The sequence below is a fragment of the Rhinatrema bivittatum genome, chromosome 4 (genome assembly GCF_901001135.1).
Source record: "Rhinatrema bivittatum chromosome 4, aRhiBiv1.1, whole genome shotgun sequence".
Classification (NCBI taxonomy): domain Eukaryota; kingdom Metazoa; phylum Chordata; class Amphibia; order Gymnophiona; family Rhinatrematidae; genus Rhinatrema; species Rhinatrema bivittatum.
In genome coordinates, this window is record NC_042618.1 from 382,813,374 (window position 1) to 382,835,690 (window position 22,317).

The following is a 22,317-nucleotide window of genomic DNA, read 5'->3' on the forward strand; positions in this document are numbered from 1 at the left end:
TGCCCCTCCCCCGACGTCAACTCTTTGTGCTTCATTTACTATTTTTTTCTTTTACGTTTTCTGTTAAGTAACCTTTTTTCAAGTTCCTACCTTATGCCTTTGTTAACAATTTTATTATAAATGTTCTCTGTATTTGACTATGGAAATATTTTTTCCTGCTTTTTCTGTTTTATGTAAACCGGTATGATTTGCATTTTAATGTAAGAATGTCGGTATATAAAAATTATAAATATATAAATAATATAATATAATATTGTAAAATGGAGTCATGAATACATTTTGAGTGTAAAAAATATTCAGTAATTAGGATTTTTTAGAGTTATAATAATAGACTTTATGCAAATGATGGGGGGAACTCCCACCTCAGTCCTCGAGTGTCCAGTTCAGGTCTTTGGAAAAGTTAGCCACCCTAGTCGTACCTAAATTTATTTTTGCCAACCATAGGGGCATCTCTGGTTTATTTCTGCAAGAGCAATGGATCTAGCTCCAAAATATTAAGAAATAAAGCAAGCAGTCCTGATGTTTCAAATCCTTTTTCTTGTGATTATAAAACCTATGATCATCTTACGTTTCCCTTCAAACAGACCATCTCTCGATCTCTCTTATACACCATCCACCAGCCCTGCACTTCCTGGTCTCCGTGTAAATCGACTTTGTTTTCCTTCAGCCCTTTCCCTGCACAGAAAGTTACATTTTTTAAACTAAACAAAAATAAATCCGAATTTGTTTGCTTTAAATTTTTCTCACCTGTATCTGACGGCACGGCTTTTTTCTTTGCTTAGGGGAGAAACTTTGAGAAATAGTGGGGTTAGACCAGCTTGGAAATGTTGAATGTGCTGACGCGAGCTGCAACTCTCCTTTCCCTCGGTCAGTGCCGTGTGAGCTCTCGCGGCGGTTTGCTGTTCTCTTTCCCATTCATGCGCTTTCTCGGCCTCGCCGAATGCTGCTCTGGTCCGGCAGGTTCGATGTTCTGCTCCGGGCTGCGACCGGAAAGCTGCTGAGCAGGCCCGGGCCGGTGAACTGGTGTAGGGCAGCCCCTACGTGGCTGCGTGAAGGCGGTAGCAGGATGGAAAGGGCAGTGGTGCGCTGTGTGCCCTCCGAGAGCAAACTCAGCATCTCCTTCATCCTGGACGGCAGTCAGAAGCACATGCAGCGGGACCAGAGCGAGCAGCTGGGCCGGGTCCTGGCCAGGATCGCAAACAACGCGGTGAAGGGCCAGACCAAGGTCAAGAAGTCAAAGAAGAACAAGATAGAGCAGGCCGCGACCGCTGAGCCGCTGGTGAGGCTGTCTTATAAGGACGAGGCGGTGGCCGAGGACGTGATCAACGCTGATGCTTGGCAGGACGGGGCTGTGTTGCAGGTGGGGGATGTAAAATACCTGGTGGAGAGGAATCCGCCCACCTTCAAGGATGTGGAGCTGCCCAGATACATCATGGCAGGCTTCCCCATCTGCGCTAAACTCCAGATTGAGTTCGGGGAGCTGGAGAAATCGGACTTCCAGTGGTACAAACAAGCCAAGGCTAGCGCTGCGGCTGCTCCTGCTGTTGTGGAAAGCAGTTGGGTAGAGGCTGGCAACGAAAGGGTGTTCACGCCATCGAATTCCGACATTGGGTTGAAGCTCAAACTTAGGTGTAGGCCTGGCAATAGCCAAAGGTATGGTGCTGCCCGAGAGCTAGAGATTAGTTCTACTGTAGAAGCAGGTCCTGGCACGTGTGCATTTGACAACAGACACTTGTACACTAAAAAGATAGCCGAAGAATCTTTGATTAGAACAGTGTCTTATAACATTCTGGCAGATGTTTATGCCCAGACTGATCATTCTAAAAACGTGCTCTTTCCTTATTGTGCACCTTATGCTTTACAGATTGATTATAGGCAGAATTTAATTAAAAAGGAATTAACTGGATATAATGCCGATATCATTTGTCTTCAGGAAGTTGACAAAACAGTGTTTTCAGATAGTCTTACACCTGCCCTGGATGCATTTGGCTTAGAAGGAGTATTCAGAATGAAGGAGAAACAACATGAAGGCCTAAGCACTTTCTTTAGGAGATCCAAGTTTAGTTTATTGAGCCAGCATGATATCATATTCAGTGAAGCTTTGCTGACAGATTATTTGCATAAAGACCTGCTGGAGAAGCTTTGTTCATATCCTGCTGTGAAAGAAAAGGTTCTGCAGAGATCTTCAGTCCTACAGGTAAAGAGACAAACATTCTTCATATGATGTCATACAATTACAAAGTATACACAAGCCATTTACAATATGTGGGTTTTCACTCGTGAGACTGTCATCACTGGGATCCGTTTAATGCACTTTTAAGAAATACATATTAGTCACTAGATGAAATGTAGAATGTGGAAACAAGATATGGAGCAGAGTTTGGGTATTTCTTCCTGGTCTGGGTGCCCAGATGCTATTTTGAATCTGGAATATGTCAGACATCCATTTCTGATGTTTAAAAAATAACATGAATAGCATTTCTGCAGTCAATGATACTACATGAAAACAGATTAAGTATGGTCTGAGTATTATACTGTATTTCTAAAAGGAAGTGCCCAAGCATATCGCTGAAGAAGCATTATGGTAACCTGCACGGACCACCACCCCTCGGTTGCGTCCTCTTTCCGCCTCACAAAGGAACTGTTATGCTAGAACTGCTCACTCAAATAACTTGTCAAATCGACACCTCTATGTTAACTGTATATATTTTTACTATGTAAGCAATTGCTCTCTGCTTATCTGCTTTGCTCTCCAGTTAGAAATTGTTTAATCTATCCCTCTTCTTCAACTGGCCTTGTTCTACATTCCCTGTTTTAATGTAACTTTCGCTTTCTGTGTTAACTGGTTTTACCCCCCTAATTTATTGTAAACCGGTACGATAAGACTTGGTCTTGAGCATCGGTATATTAAAAGAATTTACATTAAATAAATAAATAAATAAATAAGTGATATTGTTGCAGTACAGAGGTGCTTCTCAATCCAGTCCTCAAGGCACACTTAGCCAGTCAGGTTTTTAGGGTATCCACAATGAATATGCATGAGATAGATTTGCATGCACTGTCTCCATTGTTTGCAAATCTATTTCATAAGAACATAAGAAAATGCCATACTGGGTCAGACCAAGGGTCCATCAAGTCCAGCATCCTGTTTCCAACAGTGGCCAATCCAGGCCATAAGAACCTGGCAAGTACCCAAAAACTAAGTCTATTCCATGTTACCATTGCTAATGGCAGTGGCTATTCTCTAAGTGAACTTAATAGCAGGTAATGGACTTCTCCTCCAAGAACTTATCCAATCCTTTTTTAAACACAGCTATACTAACTGCACTAACCACATCCTCTAGAGTTTAATTGTGCGTTGAGTAAAAAAGAACTTTCTCCGATTAGTTTTAAATGTGCCACATGCTAACTTCATGGAGAGCCCCCTAGTCTTTCTACTATCCGAAAGAGTAAATAACCGATTCACATCTACCCGTTCTAGACCTCTCATGATTTTAAACATCTCTATCATATCCCCCCTCAGCCGTCTCTTCTCCAAGCTGAAAAGTCCTAACCTCTTTAGTCTTTCCTCATAGGGGAGCTGTTCCATTCCCCATTTCATTTTGGTAGCCCTTCTCTGTGCCTTCTCCATCGCAATTATATCTTTTTTGAGATGCGGCGACCAGAATTGTACACAATATTCAAGGTGCGGTCTCACCATGGAGCGATACAGAGGCATTATGACATTTTCTATTTTATTCACCATTCCCTTTCTAATAATTCCCAACATTCTGTTTGCTTTTTTGACTGCCGCAGCACACTGAACCGACGATTTCAATGTGTTATCCACTACGACACCTAGATCTCTTTCTTGGGTTGTAGCACCTAATATGGAACCCAACATTGTGTAATTATAGCATGGGTTATTTTTCCCTATATGCATCACCTTGCACTTATCCACATTAAATTTCATCTGCCATTTGGATGCCCAATTATCCAGTCTCACAAGGTCTTCCTGCAATTTATCACAATCTGCTTGTGATTTAACTACTCTGAACAATTTTGTGTCATCTGCAAATTTGATTATCTCACTCGTCGTATTTCTTTCCAGATCATTTATAAATATATTGAAAAGTAAGGGTCCCAATACAGATCCCTGAGGCACTCCACTGTCCACTCCCTTCCACTGAGAAAATTTTCCATTTAATCCTCTGTTTCCTGTCTTTTAGCCAGTTTGTAATCCACGAAAGGACATCGCCACCTATCCCATGACTTTTTACTTTTCCTAGAAGCCTCTCATGAGGAACTTTGTCAAACGCCTTCTGAAAATCCAAGTATACTACATCTACCGATTCACCTTTATCCACATGTTTATTAACTCCTTCAAAAAAGTGAAGCAGATTTGTGAGGCAAGACTTGCCTTGGGTAAAGCCATGCTGACTTTGTTCCATTAAACCATGTCTTTCTATATGTTCTGTGATTTTGATGTTTAGAACACTTTCCACTATTTTTCCTGGCACTGAAGTCAGGCTAACCGGTCTGTAGTTTCCCGGATCGCCCCTGGAGCCCTTTTTAAATATTGGGGTTACATTTGCTATCCTCCAGTCTTCAGGTGCAATGGATGATTTTAATGATAGGTTACAAATTTTTACTAATAGGTCTGAAATTTCTTTTTTTAGTTCTTTCAGAACTCTGGGGTGTATACCATTCGGTCCAGGTGATTTACTACTCTTCAGTTTGTCAATCAGGTCTACCACATCTTCTAGGTTCACCGTGATTTGATTCAGTCCATCTGAATCAATCCCCATGAAAACCTTCTCCATTACGAGTACCTCCCCAACATCCTCTTCAGTAAACACCGAAGCAAAGAAATCATTTAATCTTTCCGCGATGGCCTTATCTTCTCTACGTGCCCCTTTAACCCCTCGATCATCTAATGGTCCAACTGACTCCCTCACAGGCTTTCTGCTTCGGATATATTTAAAAAAGTTTTTACTGTGAGGTTTTGCCTCTACAGCCAACTTCTTTTCAAATTCTCTCTTAGCCTGTCTTATCAATGTCTTACATTTAACTTGCCAACGTTTATGCTTTATCCTATTTTCTTCTGTTGGATCCTTCTTCCAATTTTTGAATGAAGATCTTTTTGCTAAAATAGCTTCTTTCACCTCCCCTTTTAACCATGTCGGTAATCGCTTTGCCTTCTTTACACCTTTCTTAATGTGTGGAATACATCTGGACTGTGCTTCTAGAATGGTATTTTTTAACAATGACCACGCCTCTTGGACATTTTTTACTTTTGTAGCTGCTCCTTTCAGTTTTTTTCTAACAATTTTTCTCATTTTATCAAAGTTTCCCTTTTGAAAGTTTAGTACGAGAGCCTTGGATTTGCACACTGTTCCTCTTCCAGTCATTAAATAAAATTTGATCATATTATGATCACTATTGCCAAGCGGCCCCACCACCGTTACCTCTCTCACCATGTCCTGTGCTCCACTGAGAATTAGATCTAAAATTGCTCCCTCTCTCGTTGGTTCCTGAACCAATTGCTCCATAAAGCTATCATTTATTCCATCCAGGAACGTTATCTCTCTAGCGTGTCCCGATGATACATTTACCCAGTCAATATTGGGGTGATTGAAGTCTCCCATTATTACCGCACTACCAATTTGGTTAGCTTCCCTAATTTTTCTTAGCATTTCACTGTCCATCTCACCATCTTGACCAGGTGGACGGTAGTATACTCCTATCACTATAGTCTTCCCCGACACACTAGGGATTTCTACCCATAAAGATTCAATTTTGTATTTAGTCTCATGCAGGATGTTTATCCTGTTGGACTCTATGCCATCCCAGACATTCATTCTAGATAGCCTGAAAACCTGACTGGCTAGGTCTGTCCTGAGGACTTGGTTGAGAACCCCTGTTGTAGCATACTGTTATGGATTTTATCTGCTGTCATTTACCATATTCCAACAAATGCCATAAAATAAAATATATATCATACTTTTGTTGTTTCAAGCTATTACCTATTAGTTATGCTTGGTTTTTTTTTTTGTTTTTTTTTCCAATTCTTGGTCTAGTTCCCAAATCTCTTCTTTATTTTTTTAAACATTTTTTTTTCTAATTTTGTTAGACCAGTTCTCAACCTAGTCCTCATGACACACCAAACCAGTCAGATTTTCAAGATATCCACAATGAATTATAGATAGATATGAATATGAAGATAGATTTGTACATAATGGAGACAGTGCATGCCCCTTTGCTGGCCCCTTCCCTGGATACTATGAGGATCCTTCATCTGCAAGTTAGTCAATTTTTGATATCGTTGAATGTATCTGGGTTGTTTAGTATTGTCATGTATAACTACAGCCTAGTGGTTGAAGGGAGTGGGTTGTATGCTTCAGCTTCGGTGTTTCAAAGACATACAAGGCCTCATGCCCGGTTTATATTAAGAAATCTGGTGGAGGTTGACTTGCAAGTTCTTGATGTGGATGTTAGGGTAATGTATGTGAATGCTTGATGGGGAACAAATCTGAAATACTTTTTGATTTTAGAGGGTAATGTAGATTTGTTTTTAATTACTGAATCATGGCATTCAGATGTGAATGCAGTTTTGTTAAATCAGTTGTGCCCTCCCCAGATATTGCTAAATTTTATCATGCAAGGGAAGGACCAGGGGGAGGTGGGGGGTAGTATTTATCTTTTGATCTACATTGGTTTTTAAAGTTACATCCCATAAATTAATCACTGGTGGGAGAGTTTAATAGTGAGTTATGGTATTTGGGCTATAGGCCTGTTCTGTCATCCACCAGGGCAGAATAAAGCTTTATTAAATGAATTGTTAGATTTCTGCTCTGCTTTATCTTTACATTATCATCTACTTTTATTAGTGGGCAATTTTAATATTCCCATAGACTGGATCATGTGATGCTGTGAAGAGACACGGGCTACTTTGCTGTGCTCCTGGGGCCACCTCATCGTGATATTGAATCATCCTGCAATTTTTAGACTTTCTTTACACTTGTTTCGTGGATAGGATGGAGGGAAGAGTTGAACTGCTAACATTATAGCTGAGTCATGTCCATTCAAACTACTAAAAACACAAGGACAAAATTAAAGCTGCTGACCCCAAAATGGTGCACACTGCTACATCGGAAGCGGTATCAAACCTGACCAAAAATGAAGTGCTGATCGCAGCAATGATGGTGGCGGTAACGAAAGCTCTCGATAAACTGGATGCCAAGTTTGCTGAAGTATTTGAGAAAATTGAAGGATTTGCTGGAACGTGTGTTCAACATTGAAGATGGCACTCAGTCCTCTACGGAAGCTATGAGCACTTTCCAGGTGCAGTTGATAGTGGTAGAGTCCAAGCTAGGAGATCTTGAAAATAGATCTCGGGGGAACAATTTCTGTTGTGTTGGGCTTCCGGAATCATTACTCAACCATGAGCCGCATGACTTTTTAGAAGAATGGCTTCTGATTCCCTCGGGCTTATACAAATTGAGTATGCACATCAATTGGGCCTCTAACAGTGGAATCATGAGAGGCCCAGAGTTGTTATTGCATGTTTATTGAATTTTGCACTAAAATTGGTAGTACTGCAAGCTGTTCGGAAAGACATACAGACTTTAATGGGGGAGAGGAAGATACTTATATTTCAGGATTATTCACTGAAATTGGCTGGACTGAGAAAAGTGGTTTTCCCCCATGTGCAGTGCTTTATTTACCAGGAGGATTAGTTTTTCCCTCCAAAATCCTGCTAAACTTTGGGTAACACACACAGGGGAAACTACTGTTTACATCACGCCTGAGGAAGCATGGAAGTTCCTATAATTTCTTGATGCAGTATGAGCATCATCTATTTGATTGGTATGGCTAATTTTAAGGGAAGTGTAGAATTAAACTGGAAACCCTCTGTGTCTGAATCGACAACTGAAAGTTACTATTCTGCCGTTTAAAGTTACATTTTTTCAGGCTGACTGGCATCGTGGTTTCTACAATGGTTTTATGACGCTCAGAAGGACGCATTCTCATACATGTTGAAAGGGGAGGGGGTAGTCAGTTTTCGTTCTCCCCCGCAAATTAAAAGATCTTTTGTCATCAGTATACACTGCACAAAAGACAGGCAGGATGTTTGATCTTAACAACTGAACTTGCTGCTACTTTTGATGTGGACTGAATTATTTCAATAGTGTTTGGGATTTGGTTCTTTATTTTATCTGTGTGGTTCATTATGTAAAGGGGTGGGGTGAGTGGGCCCCATAGCATCGATAGTGTGATTCTCTCATGGTTAGGGCTGAATACAGGCTCTAGATTAGGGATTAAAAAGGGGAGATGAGAGTGAAGGAGATGGGTAGGGTGGGGGCGTCTCTACAGGTGGGGTGGATTAGGTTGATTGCTAGAAACCGATGTAGAAGGTATAGATTCTGGGAGGTACTATGGGGTTCATTATAAGATATCCACTATAGTGAACTACTATTTGGCAGAGGGCTACCTTGTGCTGAGGGGGTAGTCCTATGAGTAGGTTTAGTAAGATTTATGGAATCTATTGTTTGATATTAATTTATGACTAAAAAGAGTATCCGTTTTGCTTCCTGGAATCTCTGGTCTAGGGTCCCCGGTGAAACATCATAAGATCCTAAAATTATTGAATAGACACTCAGTTAATATTGCTGTGATTCAGGAGACTCATTTGAATGATATTGAACATGGTAAATTACAAAGGGGATCGGTTAGAGAGGTTTATTGGGCTTTGTCAGGTATGAGGAAAGCGAGAGTGGCAGAACTTTTCCTTTTCAAGTTTCCAAATATGTTCAAGATCTGGGAGAAGGGTTTATTATTCACAAAGTAACCTTTTGGAAAAACTTCTAATCCTTTGTAATATATACACTCCAAACAATTATGATCACAGATTTTTTATGAACCTTCTTAGACAATTACGGACTCTTTCTTGGGGCCAGTTATTTTCGGTGGGGATTTTAAAATGGTACAGTTTCCAGGGAGCATTATTTAATTCATAAATGTATTCCTATGTTATGTAGACAGCTGGATTTTTTGGATGCCTGGCAAATTTTGCTTATACACCTTAAGTGCTCATGCATCTCAGTCGCGCATTTATTATTTATTACTTTTTCAAACATTGTTCTTGCAGATCCTGGAGACTCTGATTGGGCCAATAGAAGTTAGACCATGAGCATATCTGGGTCAATGTAAATTGGGTAGAAAAGTCGAAGAGACCACATTCGCGTTTCTCAGCTTACTTAGTTGAGGATCTAGGATTTCAAGCTTATTTGGAACATAAGGGGAAAGAATTTCATTTACATAATAAAGAACATGAGACAGATCCGACTTTTTATGGTGGGACATAGCAAAGCTTGTCCTTAGGGGTGATGATATAGCCTTTTAAGTAAAAGGCATAAAGATATAAATAGTAGATTACTACAACTGGAGCGACAGGTGCAACAAGACTGATTGGTTCTATCTCAACTTCGGACAGAACTAACAAAAAGCAATTATAACATTCTTGACAGCTATCAATTCTTTAATTCACCAGAGAGCACTAAAATCTATGTTCTATTATAAGTATCAATTGTTCCAGTACGAAAATAAAATAGACAAATTTTTAGCTTTCATGATTAAACTCAGATTGGGCGCTAAATATATTGCTGTAGCTAGGGACAAGGATAATCTGGTTCATATGGGAGAGAGCCTCCAGAAAATATTTCTTAATTATTTCCAAAATGTTTATTCAAATGAGGCTGGGGGTGAGCAAACCAGAGATTTATTTATTTATTTGTTAGGCTTTTATATCCTGATGTTTGGAACAGGCCGTCACAATGGTTTACAAACAGAATAAAATAAAACATAGAAATTATTAAAAATGTAAAATAATAAACGAGATTAAATCTAATAAATTAAAGAAATACATAGAAAAACAGGATCAATAATTTATTGCATAATAATCAGTAATAAAAAGTTAAGAATTAAATACAAGCCTTCAATAATCATAAAAACTATAAATAACTACTGAAAAGATAAAAATTAGAATTCTAAAACTTGACTAAATAAAAAAACTATTATTAATATTTATTCATAGGGTCACTCTCCATAGATTTATGAACACCCAGTTGGATTTTTGAATGCCCTGATTTGTAATTGGGAAATTCACTTTAAAATATCGAAGGCGCCACTATTTAAGGTACCTGGAGTGGATGGTTTTGTGAGAGAGTTCTATAAAATGTCACTTGTTCAGGTTATACTGTCATTACAAGTATTGTTTACTCACCTGATAGAGAAACAGCATTTTCCATTTAGGTCTAATAAGGCTTTGATAACTTTTACCCAAGAAAGGGAAAGACCCACTTTTGCCAGAATTTTATAGACCTATCTCTTTACTGAACTTTGATCTCAAGTTGCTGCAAAGATCTTTGCAGATCAGTTGGCCAAGATCATTTTGGATTTGGTTGCAGACCATGAGGTGGGTTTTGTCAGAGGGCGTCAGTCAGTATTGAATGTGCGGAGGGTGTTGTCCTCTATGATAAAGAGCTTGTAGCAGGATACTCCATCAATATTGGTCAGTTTTCATGCCCAGAAGACATTTTTGTGTTGGAGAGATTTTACTTCACTGGCACTTAAATGTGGTTCATTTATTGTGCTCTAGTCCAACAGCTCAGGTTCTACTTAATGGAATTCCCACACCTGAATTTTCATTACAATGTGGCACACGACAAGGTTGCCCTCTTTCACCTTTGCTTTCTTTTACTTATGTTGGAGCCCTTATTGAGAATTATACAGGATAATAAGAACATTAATGGCATTGAATCAGGTGACAATTTTTAAAATAGCTGCATTCGCGGATTATATTTTCGTGCACCTTAGCTCCTTATTGAATGCCTTGATGTTAGAGTTCAGGTTTGGTTCTTTCTCTGCTTTTAAAATTAATGTGACTAACTCTGAAGCCCTAGCTTCTCATGCCACGGTTCCAACTCTTTGGGATACAGGAAGGGAATGGTTATTAAAACGGAAAATGTCATAATGCCTCTGTATCGCCCCATGGTAAGACCGCACTTTGAATACTGTGTACATTTCTGGTCGCCACATCTCAAAAAAGATATAGTTGCGATGGAGAAGGTACAGAGAAGGGCAACCAAAATGATAAAGGGGATGGAACAGCTCCCCTATGAGGAAAGGCTGAAGAGGTTAGGGCTGTTCAGCTTGGAGAAGAGACGGTTGAGGGGGGATATGATAGAGGTCTTTAAGATCATGAGAGGTCTTGAACGAGTAGATGTGAATCGGTTATTTACACTTTCGGATAATGGAAGGACTAGAATTCATGATTACCAATATAACCCGAGGACCCTCTTCGCCTATGTCAAAGACCTAACCAACCCCATCCAAAATGACAATAAGCCAAACTCCAGCAACATCTCAAGTGAAAAACTAGCACAATTCTTCAAGGACAAAGTTAACAACATCATCGCCAAAATTCCCCAAAACTACAACGACCCAGTTGACATCCCCCCTCCCATCCACAAATGGTCACAATTCACACCCGTTGCTTCCACAGAAATCGAACCTATCATCAGAAAAACCAACCCTGCATCACACCCTCTAGACCCCATCCCCATCAAAACCCTAAAACTCATCAGAGAGATTATTGTCAAACCAATAACCTACATCATCAACTTATCCCTAGAACAAGGAATCTTCCCAGAAAAACTCAAAAACGCCATCATCAAACCAATCATCAAAAAACCTCAACTCGACAAATCCGACCCAGCAAATTACAGACCAGTCTCCAACCTCCCATTCCTAGCAAAAATCATCGAAAAAACAGTCAACAATCAACTCACAGAACACCTTGAAACCTATAATGTTCTACAGCCCGCACAACATGGTTTCAGAAAATTCTTCAGCACTGAAACCCTCCTCCTCTCTCTCACTGATACCATCCTTAGAGGACGCGACAAAGGCAAATCTTTCCTCCTGATACTTCTTGATATATCCGCCGCCTTTGACACCATCAATCACAGAACTCTCCTCACTAGACTTAAAGAAATTGGTCTCCAAGACACCACAATCAAATGGTTCAACTCCTACCTCTCAAACAGATCCTACATCGTCAAGACAAACTCATCTGAATCCTCTCAAGTGCCCCTCACTCATGGAGTCCCTCAAGGTTCTTCCCTATCCTCAACCCTATTTAACATTTACCTCATCCCACTATGCAAATACCTTTCAGAGGCAAACCTCACCTACTTCATCTATGCAGACGACATATAAATATTACTCCCCATAAACAAGTCCATCCAACTAACCATGGAAAAATGGAACAAACTCAGCTCAAATCTATCCCACTTGCTATCTCAATTATCTCTATGCCTCAACCAAGCCAAAACAGAAATCATTCACATCCACGATGACCGACCCTCTCTTCCACTCAAGTGCACCCCCTCCGACCACCCAGGAAGCTCAACCAACCCGGGAGTGCCCCAAATCTCACCCACGCCGTCCACAAGAAACCTAGGCGTAACAATCGACAGCCATCTCAACTTTAAACGACACATCTCCAATACAATCAAGGATGGATTCTTCAAACTCCAGACACTAAAAAAACTCAAACCCCTTCTCCAAGAGCACGATTTCCGAACAGTCCTTCAATCAATTATCTTCGCAAAACTTGATTACTGCAACTCCCTCCTCCTTGGCCTACCAGAAATTCACATCAAACCCCTCCAAGTGCTACAGAACGCTGCCGCCAGAATCATCACTAACAACAAAAAATCCTCACACATCACACCCACTCTCAAAGAACTCCACTGGCTACCCATTACCCAAAGAATCCAGTATAAAACCCTCACCCTCATGCACAAAAAAATAAACAACAACAACATGAACTGGCTAAACAACGGAATACAACCTTACCCTACTCAAAGAACTCTCAGATCCACCAACACTGGCCTCCTAGCTGTACCCAATCTCAAATCTGCACACCTCAACGTCACCCGCAAACGAGCCATAACAATTGCGGGCCCCTCCTTATGGAACTCCCTCCCCACCTGTCTCAGAAATGAACCTTCATTGCAAGTCTTCAAAAAACACCTCAAAACATGGCTGTTCCTAAAAGCATTCCCACCTGACACGTAACCTACCCAAATTCAACTGCAACACACCACGCCCCCCTACACAAGCATCTCGCATCACCATCTTCCCTCCCTTGCACCACCTTCCCCCCTCCTATCCCCCCCATTCCCCCCCTTCAACCCTCCCTGCCAACCTAACCTTAATATATCCTCATCAACAAGTCATTTATGTACATATGTTATATACTACATCAAATGTTCAACGTAATCCTGTTATTCCTGTTATAATTTGTATAATTTGTTATATTTATTACAATGTTACAATTTATTATTTTTATTACAATGTTATAATGTAAAATAGGGCTGTTACTACCCTATTCTTTGAGTTATCTGGAAACCGATGTGATATCTCGATCGAACGTCGGTATATAAAAGAGATAAATAAATAAATAAATAAATAGAGGGCATTCCATGAAGTTAGCAAGTAGCACATTTAAGACTAATCGGAGAAAATTCTTTTTCACTCAACGCACAATTAAGCTTTGGAATTTGTTGCCAGAGGATGTGGTTAGTGCAGTTAGTGTAGCTGGGTTCAGAAAAGGTTTGGATAAGTTCTTGGAGGAGAAATCCATTAAATGCTATTAATTGTTTACTTAGGGAATAGCCACTGCTATTAATTGCATCAGTAGCATGGGATCTTCTTGGTGTTTGGGTAATTGCCAGGTTCTTGGGGCCTGGTTTGGCCTTTGTTGGAAACAGGATGCTGGGCTTGATGGACCCTTGGTCTGACCCAGCATGGTGATATCTTATGTTCTTACAGCTGAAGGTGTTCTTTGATAGAGAGGATTATTTTAAGGCAAAAGGAAAAGGACTCACTCTTTCTATTAGGAAGGCCTCCCTGATTGGGAAGAAAATTTTTACAAACATGGTGTGAACAGAATGCGCCCTCATTTTGGGAATGGTGAAATAACCTGCATTACTTGATGTTGATGGAGAATCAAAATGCAAATAGATCCTTTAAATATAAATTAACGTTTCTGGCAGTTTGAGATTTCTATCTACAGAAGCTATCACCGAGGGCTCGCAGTACAGTAATTGTCCTTGACTTTTGTAGGGGATATCCAAAGTGATGAAATCAAATCTGGCGTCTTCATTTCTAAATAGGTTGTATGCTATCTTGTGTGCAGCATTCTGACTGGGGGGGGGGAGGGGGGTATGAATGTGTTCTTGGAATTTATGATTATACTGCAATGAGTTGAAGGGGTATAGGGGAGTTGAACAGGTCTATGAGGGGCGGGTAAAATATATAAAAATGTGCTTTTGTTATAAGGATCTTATTTATTTATTTATTTATTTGTGGTTTTTTATATACCGAAGTATAGCGTTTTGCCTTCACTCCGGTTTACAGGATAACAACGTAATACATACAAATAACTTATAACTGTATTTAACATTCATATAGTATAACTTTATTTAACATATTAGAAGAGAAATTTATATGAAAGAGGTAATCGACACGAGGAGTAAATATATGATATTCATTAATTATTATGTGGAACGAATAGCAATCTGAGCGGTGTAGGGTTGATGTAGGATAAGGGTAAGAGTAGGAGCTCGGGGCATGTTAAGTGCTACAGGTAAAGACTTGAGAAGTCTTTACCTGTACTCCAAATCTTTACCTTTATGCACTCCAAATCTTTACCTTTATGCACTCCAAATCTTACTTTGGAGTGCATAAGAAACAAATGTTCTTCATAGTTCAATTTGTCTTCTTTCTTGTTTAATAAAATGTTTTGAATTAATATTCCCATGGACACTAACAACTCATTTACCACTGATTTCTTATCAGTGATCTCTGCCATTGGCTTAACTCACCTAGTAAAGCAAGGTACCCATCATGCAGCTCATATTTTAGGCCTACTATTGTTTCAATGACAAAAGTGGATAAAGGTATTATTTTTTATTATTGTTAGAGGATGTTGCTTGCTCTGATCATTGTTTGATGTCCTTTTGTTTTAAACTACAGAGAATGCCGACTGAGGTCTCTAGCTGTAGTTTTGAAAAGCAATATAAGGAAGAAATTGACAAATAGAAGTTTAATTTAGAATGGGAGTTGGTAAAGGAGCAATTAGATAAAAAAGGACTCTGCTGAATTATCGGACTACTGATGTCCGTGATTAATAAGGTAGCTCTGTTGAAAATGGTTAAGCAGCACATATTGCGGCCGTTGGTTACTTGGTATTCATCTGAACTAGTTCAGCTGAAGAGGAAGGTGAGATGAGCTGAAATGAAAGGGTCTGGAGGAAATGTCCTGCCGACAAGTCTAGAACTGTTTACAATCTTTGTCAATCAAATTATCAACTCCTGTTATCATCCAGATATAAAATTCATGGAGTTAAAACTATTTTCTCGGAGGAGAAAGAGGAAGGAGCTTACTGCCAGCAGCAGAGCGATACAGGGGGTGAGATTTTGCATCCGGCCCCGACGGGACTTTGCCGCGCTCCCTGATGAGGTCATAGGGAGGGGCCGACAGAAGATCTTAAAAGCCGGTCCCCCTGTTTGCTTACCGAGGAGAGAGAGGAAGGAGCTTACCGCCAGCAGCAGAGCAATACCGGGGGTGAGATTTTGCATCCGGCCCCGACGGGACTTTGCCGCGCTCCCTGATGAGGTCATAGGGAGGGGCCGACAGAAGATCTTAAAAGCCAGTCCCTCTATCGCGCCCATGCGGCGGACCTGGCAGGCGTTAACTCAGTTATTAAAAATCCCCCGGTTACACGCCTTCCTGTTGCCCTTGCAGGGTAATGGGGACTTTACCCCGGGCTCTCAAACGATGGGGTTCCGGCATTGGAAGCAGCGTGGGATAACTAGGGTGGGCCACCTTTTCAATAGTGATGGGGAATTGATGTCCTTCCCGGACCTTCAGTCTCTGTATCGAGTTGGATCTGCGCAGGTCCTTCCATATCTCCAAGTACAACATTACATACGGTCCCTGCCCCCTGCTGCCTTAGACCTTGGTGCTTTTCGCTCATTGGTTGCCCTTTTACTGTTAGAACAAGATGCCGCTCCTTCAATGTCCAGCTATTATAAACTTATGGTTAAGTCCACCGAACGGGATTCTTGTCAGCTTTTGGTTGATCGCTGGAATGTGGATGGGTTATTTGTGCTTTCTGTATCCATACTCCGCACATGTTTCCGACGCATATCTGCTATCACTGACTGTATGTACCTTAGAGAGATGCAATACAAGTTTCTTTGGAGGGCCTATGTGACAATCCAAGTGGCTTACCATTCGAAACTTGTAACCTCCAATGTCTGTGGGCGATGTCATCAGGCTGTGGATACGATGTCCCATTCCTTCTGGGCGTGCCCGCCTATTCGCCAGTTTTGGGGGCGAATAGCTCGTTATCTCAGGGCTTTGTTGGCTATCCCCTTGGCAGTTACACCTCTGACGTTCCTTTTTGGCTGTCTGCCGAAATTGCCGGTGAGGCGCCGAGGATGTGGGATGTTGATCCTTCAGCACTGGCGGACTCCTGAACCCCCGTCTTTTTGGTCTTGGAGAAATCAACTGCATCACCTCTTTCGTTTGGAGGATTTTGGCTCGCGCATTACCCCTAAGAAACGCTGTAGATTTCTGGACATCTGGGAGGAATACTTACAAGCTCTATCACACCGTTCCAGGAGTTTAATTTTGAATGATTGACTTGAGACACTACTTGGGACAAACCGTGTTGTGAACTTTCATTCGTGTCTACTCATGCTGTACTTTTCTTTTTACGCACAACGTAATTATCTGGGTCATTCTGAGGGGTGGGGTGGAGGGGGGGTTTTTTTTGGGGTTGGAAAGTCTTGTTGTTCTTGAGCATGTTGGCGACGAGGGTGAAGAGTCACGCCCTTGTCGCTCATCTTGTCAGTTATAGGCTTGTAAAATCAATAAAAAACTTTTCATACTAAAAGCCGGTCCCCCTGTTTGCTTACCGAGGAGAAAGAGGAAGGAGCTTACCACCAGCAGCAGAGCGATACCGGGGTGAGATTTTGCATCCGGCCCCGACGGGACTTTGCCACGCTCCCTGATGAGGTCATAGGGAGGGGCCGACAGAAGATCTTAAAAGTCAACCCCCCTGCGGCGCGCAGCACACACCGGTGCACCGCCCAAGTCGCGCGCTCCTAAGGGGTGCGCGGCTTTGTCTTACTTTTACTGGACTCTCTGAAATCGGGACGAATACGTTTGACTTCTTCTCAGGTAGGCTGTTTAGTTTCTAAATAAATATATCCTCGAGTATCCTCCATTTTATTCTACTGATCTAAGAATAATTGCGAAGCAGTGTTAGCTCCATAATTTCTGTTATATTATAATTGTGAAAATGCCACATGCCTCCCGCAAAAGAAGAGCAAAGGAGAGAATAGACTCTGCTAATCTCCTAGAAGCTTCAATTTGCGGGCCTATGGATGCACATCTGCAGCAGAGTTTTAAATCGGAGGGGTCGCATTTGGTTACGGAGGATGAGAGTTTTCAGTCATCCCCCTTGCCAGACCTTTCAATATCTCTATCCCAGATTTCCAGGGACCCACCTGCGAATCCAGCGTCTTCCAGGGGCCAGGGAAGGCTGTCGGGGGATTCACAAGCGGAAGGCACTGAAGTGAATCCACGAGCAGGTCCAGCTAAATCTGGAGAAACTGGAGGAAAGAAGCAGATAAGTCCCACTGAGGGACCAACAAGCCTGATCATAGAGGGGAACGGCCTACTAATGCCGCAGCAAATATCTAGAATTGAAGATTTTCCTGTAAAGGAATATGAGCCTCCAGTCTTGTTGAAACCTGAGGCTGTTACTTTGGACACTATCTGGGAAGCTATCTCAAGTCTGAGCGCTTCCATGGCAACACAGATAAATCCAATTGTTAATAAAATAAATAAAATACAAGAAAGGATAATTGATTTAGAAAACTCTAGAAAAGCAACAACAATTGAATTGGAGAAAATAAAGTCAGAAAGTGTTAAATGGAAACCAGTACAAGATATGATAACTGAGAATAAGGTTTTACAAATGAAAATAGAAAACCTGGAAAATGCTAATAGGAAAAATAATTTAAGATTTATAAATTTTCCTATGTTGCCATATATGACTCCTAAAGATATGTTTAAGAAATATTTGACGGAGGTACTTAAAGTCTCTGAGGAAATGGTTCCTCCAATTGCAAAAATATATTATTTAAGACCATATAAGAAACAAGAAGGACCTGATCAAGGTCATGAGGTTAAGCAACCTATGGATAGAATACTTGAAAATTTGGATATTTCACAAGTATTAGAGTCTTCTGATACTGAATTGGTACAACCAACAACTTTAATTGTATCATTTGCTTTGGAGCCTGACAGAGACTGGGTACTAAGGTTGTTCTTTAAGTATCATCTTGTTGAATTCTTTAACTTAAGAGTTAGGGTATACCCAGACGTGTCCAAACAGACACAAAAAAGGAGACAACAATTTTTGCTATTAAGATCAAAGGTTAATCAGATTGGAGGAACATTTCTATTAAGATATCCATGTACATGTTACGTAAAATATAAAAGTGAATCATATGGTTTTTTTTTACTTCAACTCAGTTATCTCTATTTTTAAGTGATAAAACACCGTTGGTATAAATGTTAGTCCATCTCCTCCAATTTATGATTTAGGAAACCCTGATATTAATAGTAATCCGCTGTATTCACTGCTTCAACAATTACTGATTATTTGGATTTTTATAATTGTACTACTAATTTCTAATAATTAGATCAGTATTTATTGTAATATTGTGGACTACTTGAAAAAAGAAGAGGCTTTATAGATTGTTGAAATATTGGATATTTGATTTGTACTATTCTTTTTTTCTATTTTGAACAAGAGTTTTCTTGTAATACTTTTGTTAAAAAGTTTATAAATAAAGAATTTAAAAAAAAACCTATTTTCTCAATAACTTTACCAACTGAAGGTAGAACTGAGGCAGGGCCATAGTTTGCCAGGTCCAGATGGGATTTTGAGAATGACTTTGGAATTGGACAAACTGTGGCCTTTTTAAATGGCGCAGGAAAAATACCCTTGCTCAGAGAAAGATTTGCCAATTTGGTCAAAGGACCTACAAATGTATCAGTTCGACTATACAATAGCCAAAAAAGACAAGCATCTAGTGGACTATGAGAAGTTTTTAATTTTGCAACTGCCATTTCCATCTCAGTTTTAATACAGAATCGAACAAGGACCACTTTGCATCCACTGCATTCTCAAAGATAATAAACTCTAGAGATGTGGCCAGATTAATTTTCCTAATTTTAACATCACAATATCAGGCAAAATCTTGACAGTTCACCTTTTCATCCTTACATTCTATTGGAAATTCTGACAAACGAGAGATTAAATCAAATTGTTTACATGAATGATTTAAGGAAGCCTTCAGTCGTGTAATAAAGTATGCTTTTCTTTGCTGGACAAACTCAGAGTGGATTTTGCTGTGGTCACAGCACTCAAATAATATTACTTTCAGTATCTGATTTCATTCTTAGAGAGTTGGACCAGAATTACTCAGTGGTGATGGGGGTTTTTTAGATGTTTCCGCCACTTTTGATTCTCTGTCGCATATTCTGCTACAACGCCTTTCATACATTGGGCTCAGCGGGACAGTGGGCAAATGGTTTTCAGCATTTTATCTGAATGGGTTCAACAGGTCCAGGTGGATAATTGTGTGACAGACTGGGTGCCTTTATGTTTTGGGGTGCCCAAGGATCTTGTCAGTCTTCCACTCTCTTTAACATATATTTACACCTTCTGTTCTTTGTTAGAGTAGAATATTATGTTTAGAATATACGCAGGCAATTTGCAGCTCTTGTTTCATGTGTTAGATTCACCTGATGTGCTACTTACTGTTATTTCACAGTTTATTGAGAGAATTAGAAAATGGATGAGACAGAAAGTATGTTTTAGACAAGTGATTTTAAGACCCTCATGAATGCGTTTTATTAATTTTAGACTATTGTAATATGATTTACATAGGTTTTCCTAAGTCACACTTGAGAGCTCTTCAACTTCTGATGAATGCAGCAGCTAGGGAAGTAACTGGATGTTCACTTTCTGCTCATATCTCTCCAATACTAATGGAGCTACTTTGGCTCCCTGTGAAATCATGTATTAAATTTAAGTTTATACTATAATTTATCCAGCATTATATGGTGATAGCCCATCATATATTAAGGATTTATTGAGAATATATTGTCTCCTAAAAACTTTGTTTAGCTGTAGTAATTGCTGACTAGCCAAAGCCACCCAGCTACAAGAGACTAGCCACTGTGCTTTCTCGCTAGCCGTTCCATCATTATGGAACGCCATGCCACTTGAAGTTCATGAAATTACAGATTATAAAGCTTTTAGGAAAGCTTTAAAGACACACTTGTTTACAATTGCCTTTAGTTAATATGTGATTTGTTTTATCTGTATTGTATTAATTTTCTTTGAACTGTTTTATTTTATTGTAATCTTCATCAAACAATATATTTGATAAGATGCGAAATATAAATTTTTGTAAATAAATATAAACAAGAGTGATGGTTATTATAAATAGTGTGTAACTTAGTTTGGATTTGTTAGGCCCTAAATCCTTGGTATTTCCTCTTATAGGTTTCTGTTCTGGAGTCTGCAAAGGATCCTTCTAGAAAGATATGTGTTGCTAACACCCATCTGTATTTTCATCCTAAAGGTAAGCTACTTGTTTATCATTAATAGATTTTAGTAGCTCTTAGTTCTAATGTAAAAAGTCTTACATGATTAACATCTAGAAAGCCCATTTACTCAGCCCATCATTTTAAAGTAGCACAACTGAGATTTTGCCTCTGTTGCTGCCAAGTTTTTGGAAAAATTGTTCTTAAAAATGGGTATTTTATAAAATAGCCAGGTTAAAAGGAGTTCCACTGGGGCTTCTCTAGTGACTTAGTGGTAGGGTTGCATTGAAAGGACTTGGGTTTGATTCCCAGCTCAGGTATTCTGTTCCCTGGATCACTGGGTCTGAGGATTTTACAGAAGTTACATTCATAGTAGCTAGTGGAGGAGGGGATCCCAATTATCACACAACAGCGCCTTCTAGGACAATACGTAAGGCTCCTGATTGCAGGATTTTCAAGAGTGCCAGTGTGATTGCTCTGGGCTGAAGACTATCACTGTCATGTCTAGTGTAAATGAATTGGAAAGGAATACAAAATAGGAGAAAATACCCAGGGTAGTTGCAGATGAAGGCTCTTGGCACCATAACCCAATGAAGGTCAGGTCCACTTGAGTTGGATGCCAAAAAGAGGAGTAAACTGTCAGGCAAAACAAACAAGTTTAATTGTGACTCTATACATCTATACCATATTGCAGTATTTCCCAACCCTCTACTGGAGGCACACCTAAACAGTCAGGTTTTCAGGATATCCATAATATGTATGACATACATTTTAATAGCCTGGGTCTCCAATGTATGTAAATCTATCTGATGCATATTCATTGTGGAAATTATGAAAATCCAACTGGCTAGGCATGCCTCCAGGAGAAGGTTGGAAAACAGTGCCATACTGGTAATACTTCAGGAATTTCTGGATATCAAAAATTTGCTAGAATATTTGTATATTACTTTTCTAGACACTTTCCTTGCTTATGCAGTAATTTCAATGTGCAGAATAGAAAAATTGGTTCCTATCTGCTAATTTTCATTCCTGTAGTACCACGGATCAGTCCAGACTCCTAGTTTTGCATCCCTGCCAGCAGATGGAGACAGAGAGTTTTACTGGTACTGCTACATAATCACTCGTGCCACCTGCAATTCCTCAGTATTGACCTGTACCCAAGCACAAAAATCGTAAAAAAAAACACCAACAAATTCAACAAATGTTCAAAAATTTTCAACAAGTCTGGAAATAGATGTAAAAGGAAGGTGTGTGAGAGGAACTGAAAGAAGGAATTCTGGCTAGGAGAGGAGGAGAAAAACTGAGGGGAAGGTACACTGAAGATGAAGGGGTGTGAGAGGAGTAGGAGGTGGGATATGATAGAGGTCTTTAAGATCATGAGAGGTCTTGAACGTGTAGATGTGAATCAGTTATATACACTTTCGGATAATAGAAGGACTAGGGGGCATTCCAGGAAATTAGCAAGTAGCACATTTAAGACGAATCTGAGAAAATTCTTTTTCACTCCACGCACAATTAAGCTCTGGAATTTGTTGCCAGAGGATGTGGTTAGTGCAGTTAGCGTAGCTG

The 22,317-nt window shown here is 40.0% G+C and overlaps 1 protein-coding gene across 1 annotated transcript in view; it reads left to right on the forward strand.

Moving 5' to 3' along the window:
* Positions 1-835: 835 nt before the first annotated feature.
* PDE12 (phosphodiesterase 12) overlaps positions 836-22,317 on the forward strand; it is a 33,301-nt gene continuing 11,819 nt past the window's right edge. The window contains exons 1-2 of the mRNA XM_029600931.1: positions 836-2,197; positions 20,708-20,786. Of these exons, the coding sequence (XP_029456791.1) occupies positions 941-2,197; positions 20,708-20,786 (1,336 nt within the window). The 5' untranslated portion in view covers positions 836-940. The remainder of the gene's footprint in view (positions 2,198-20,707; positions 20,787-22,317) is intronic.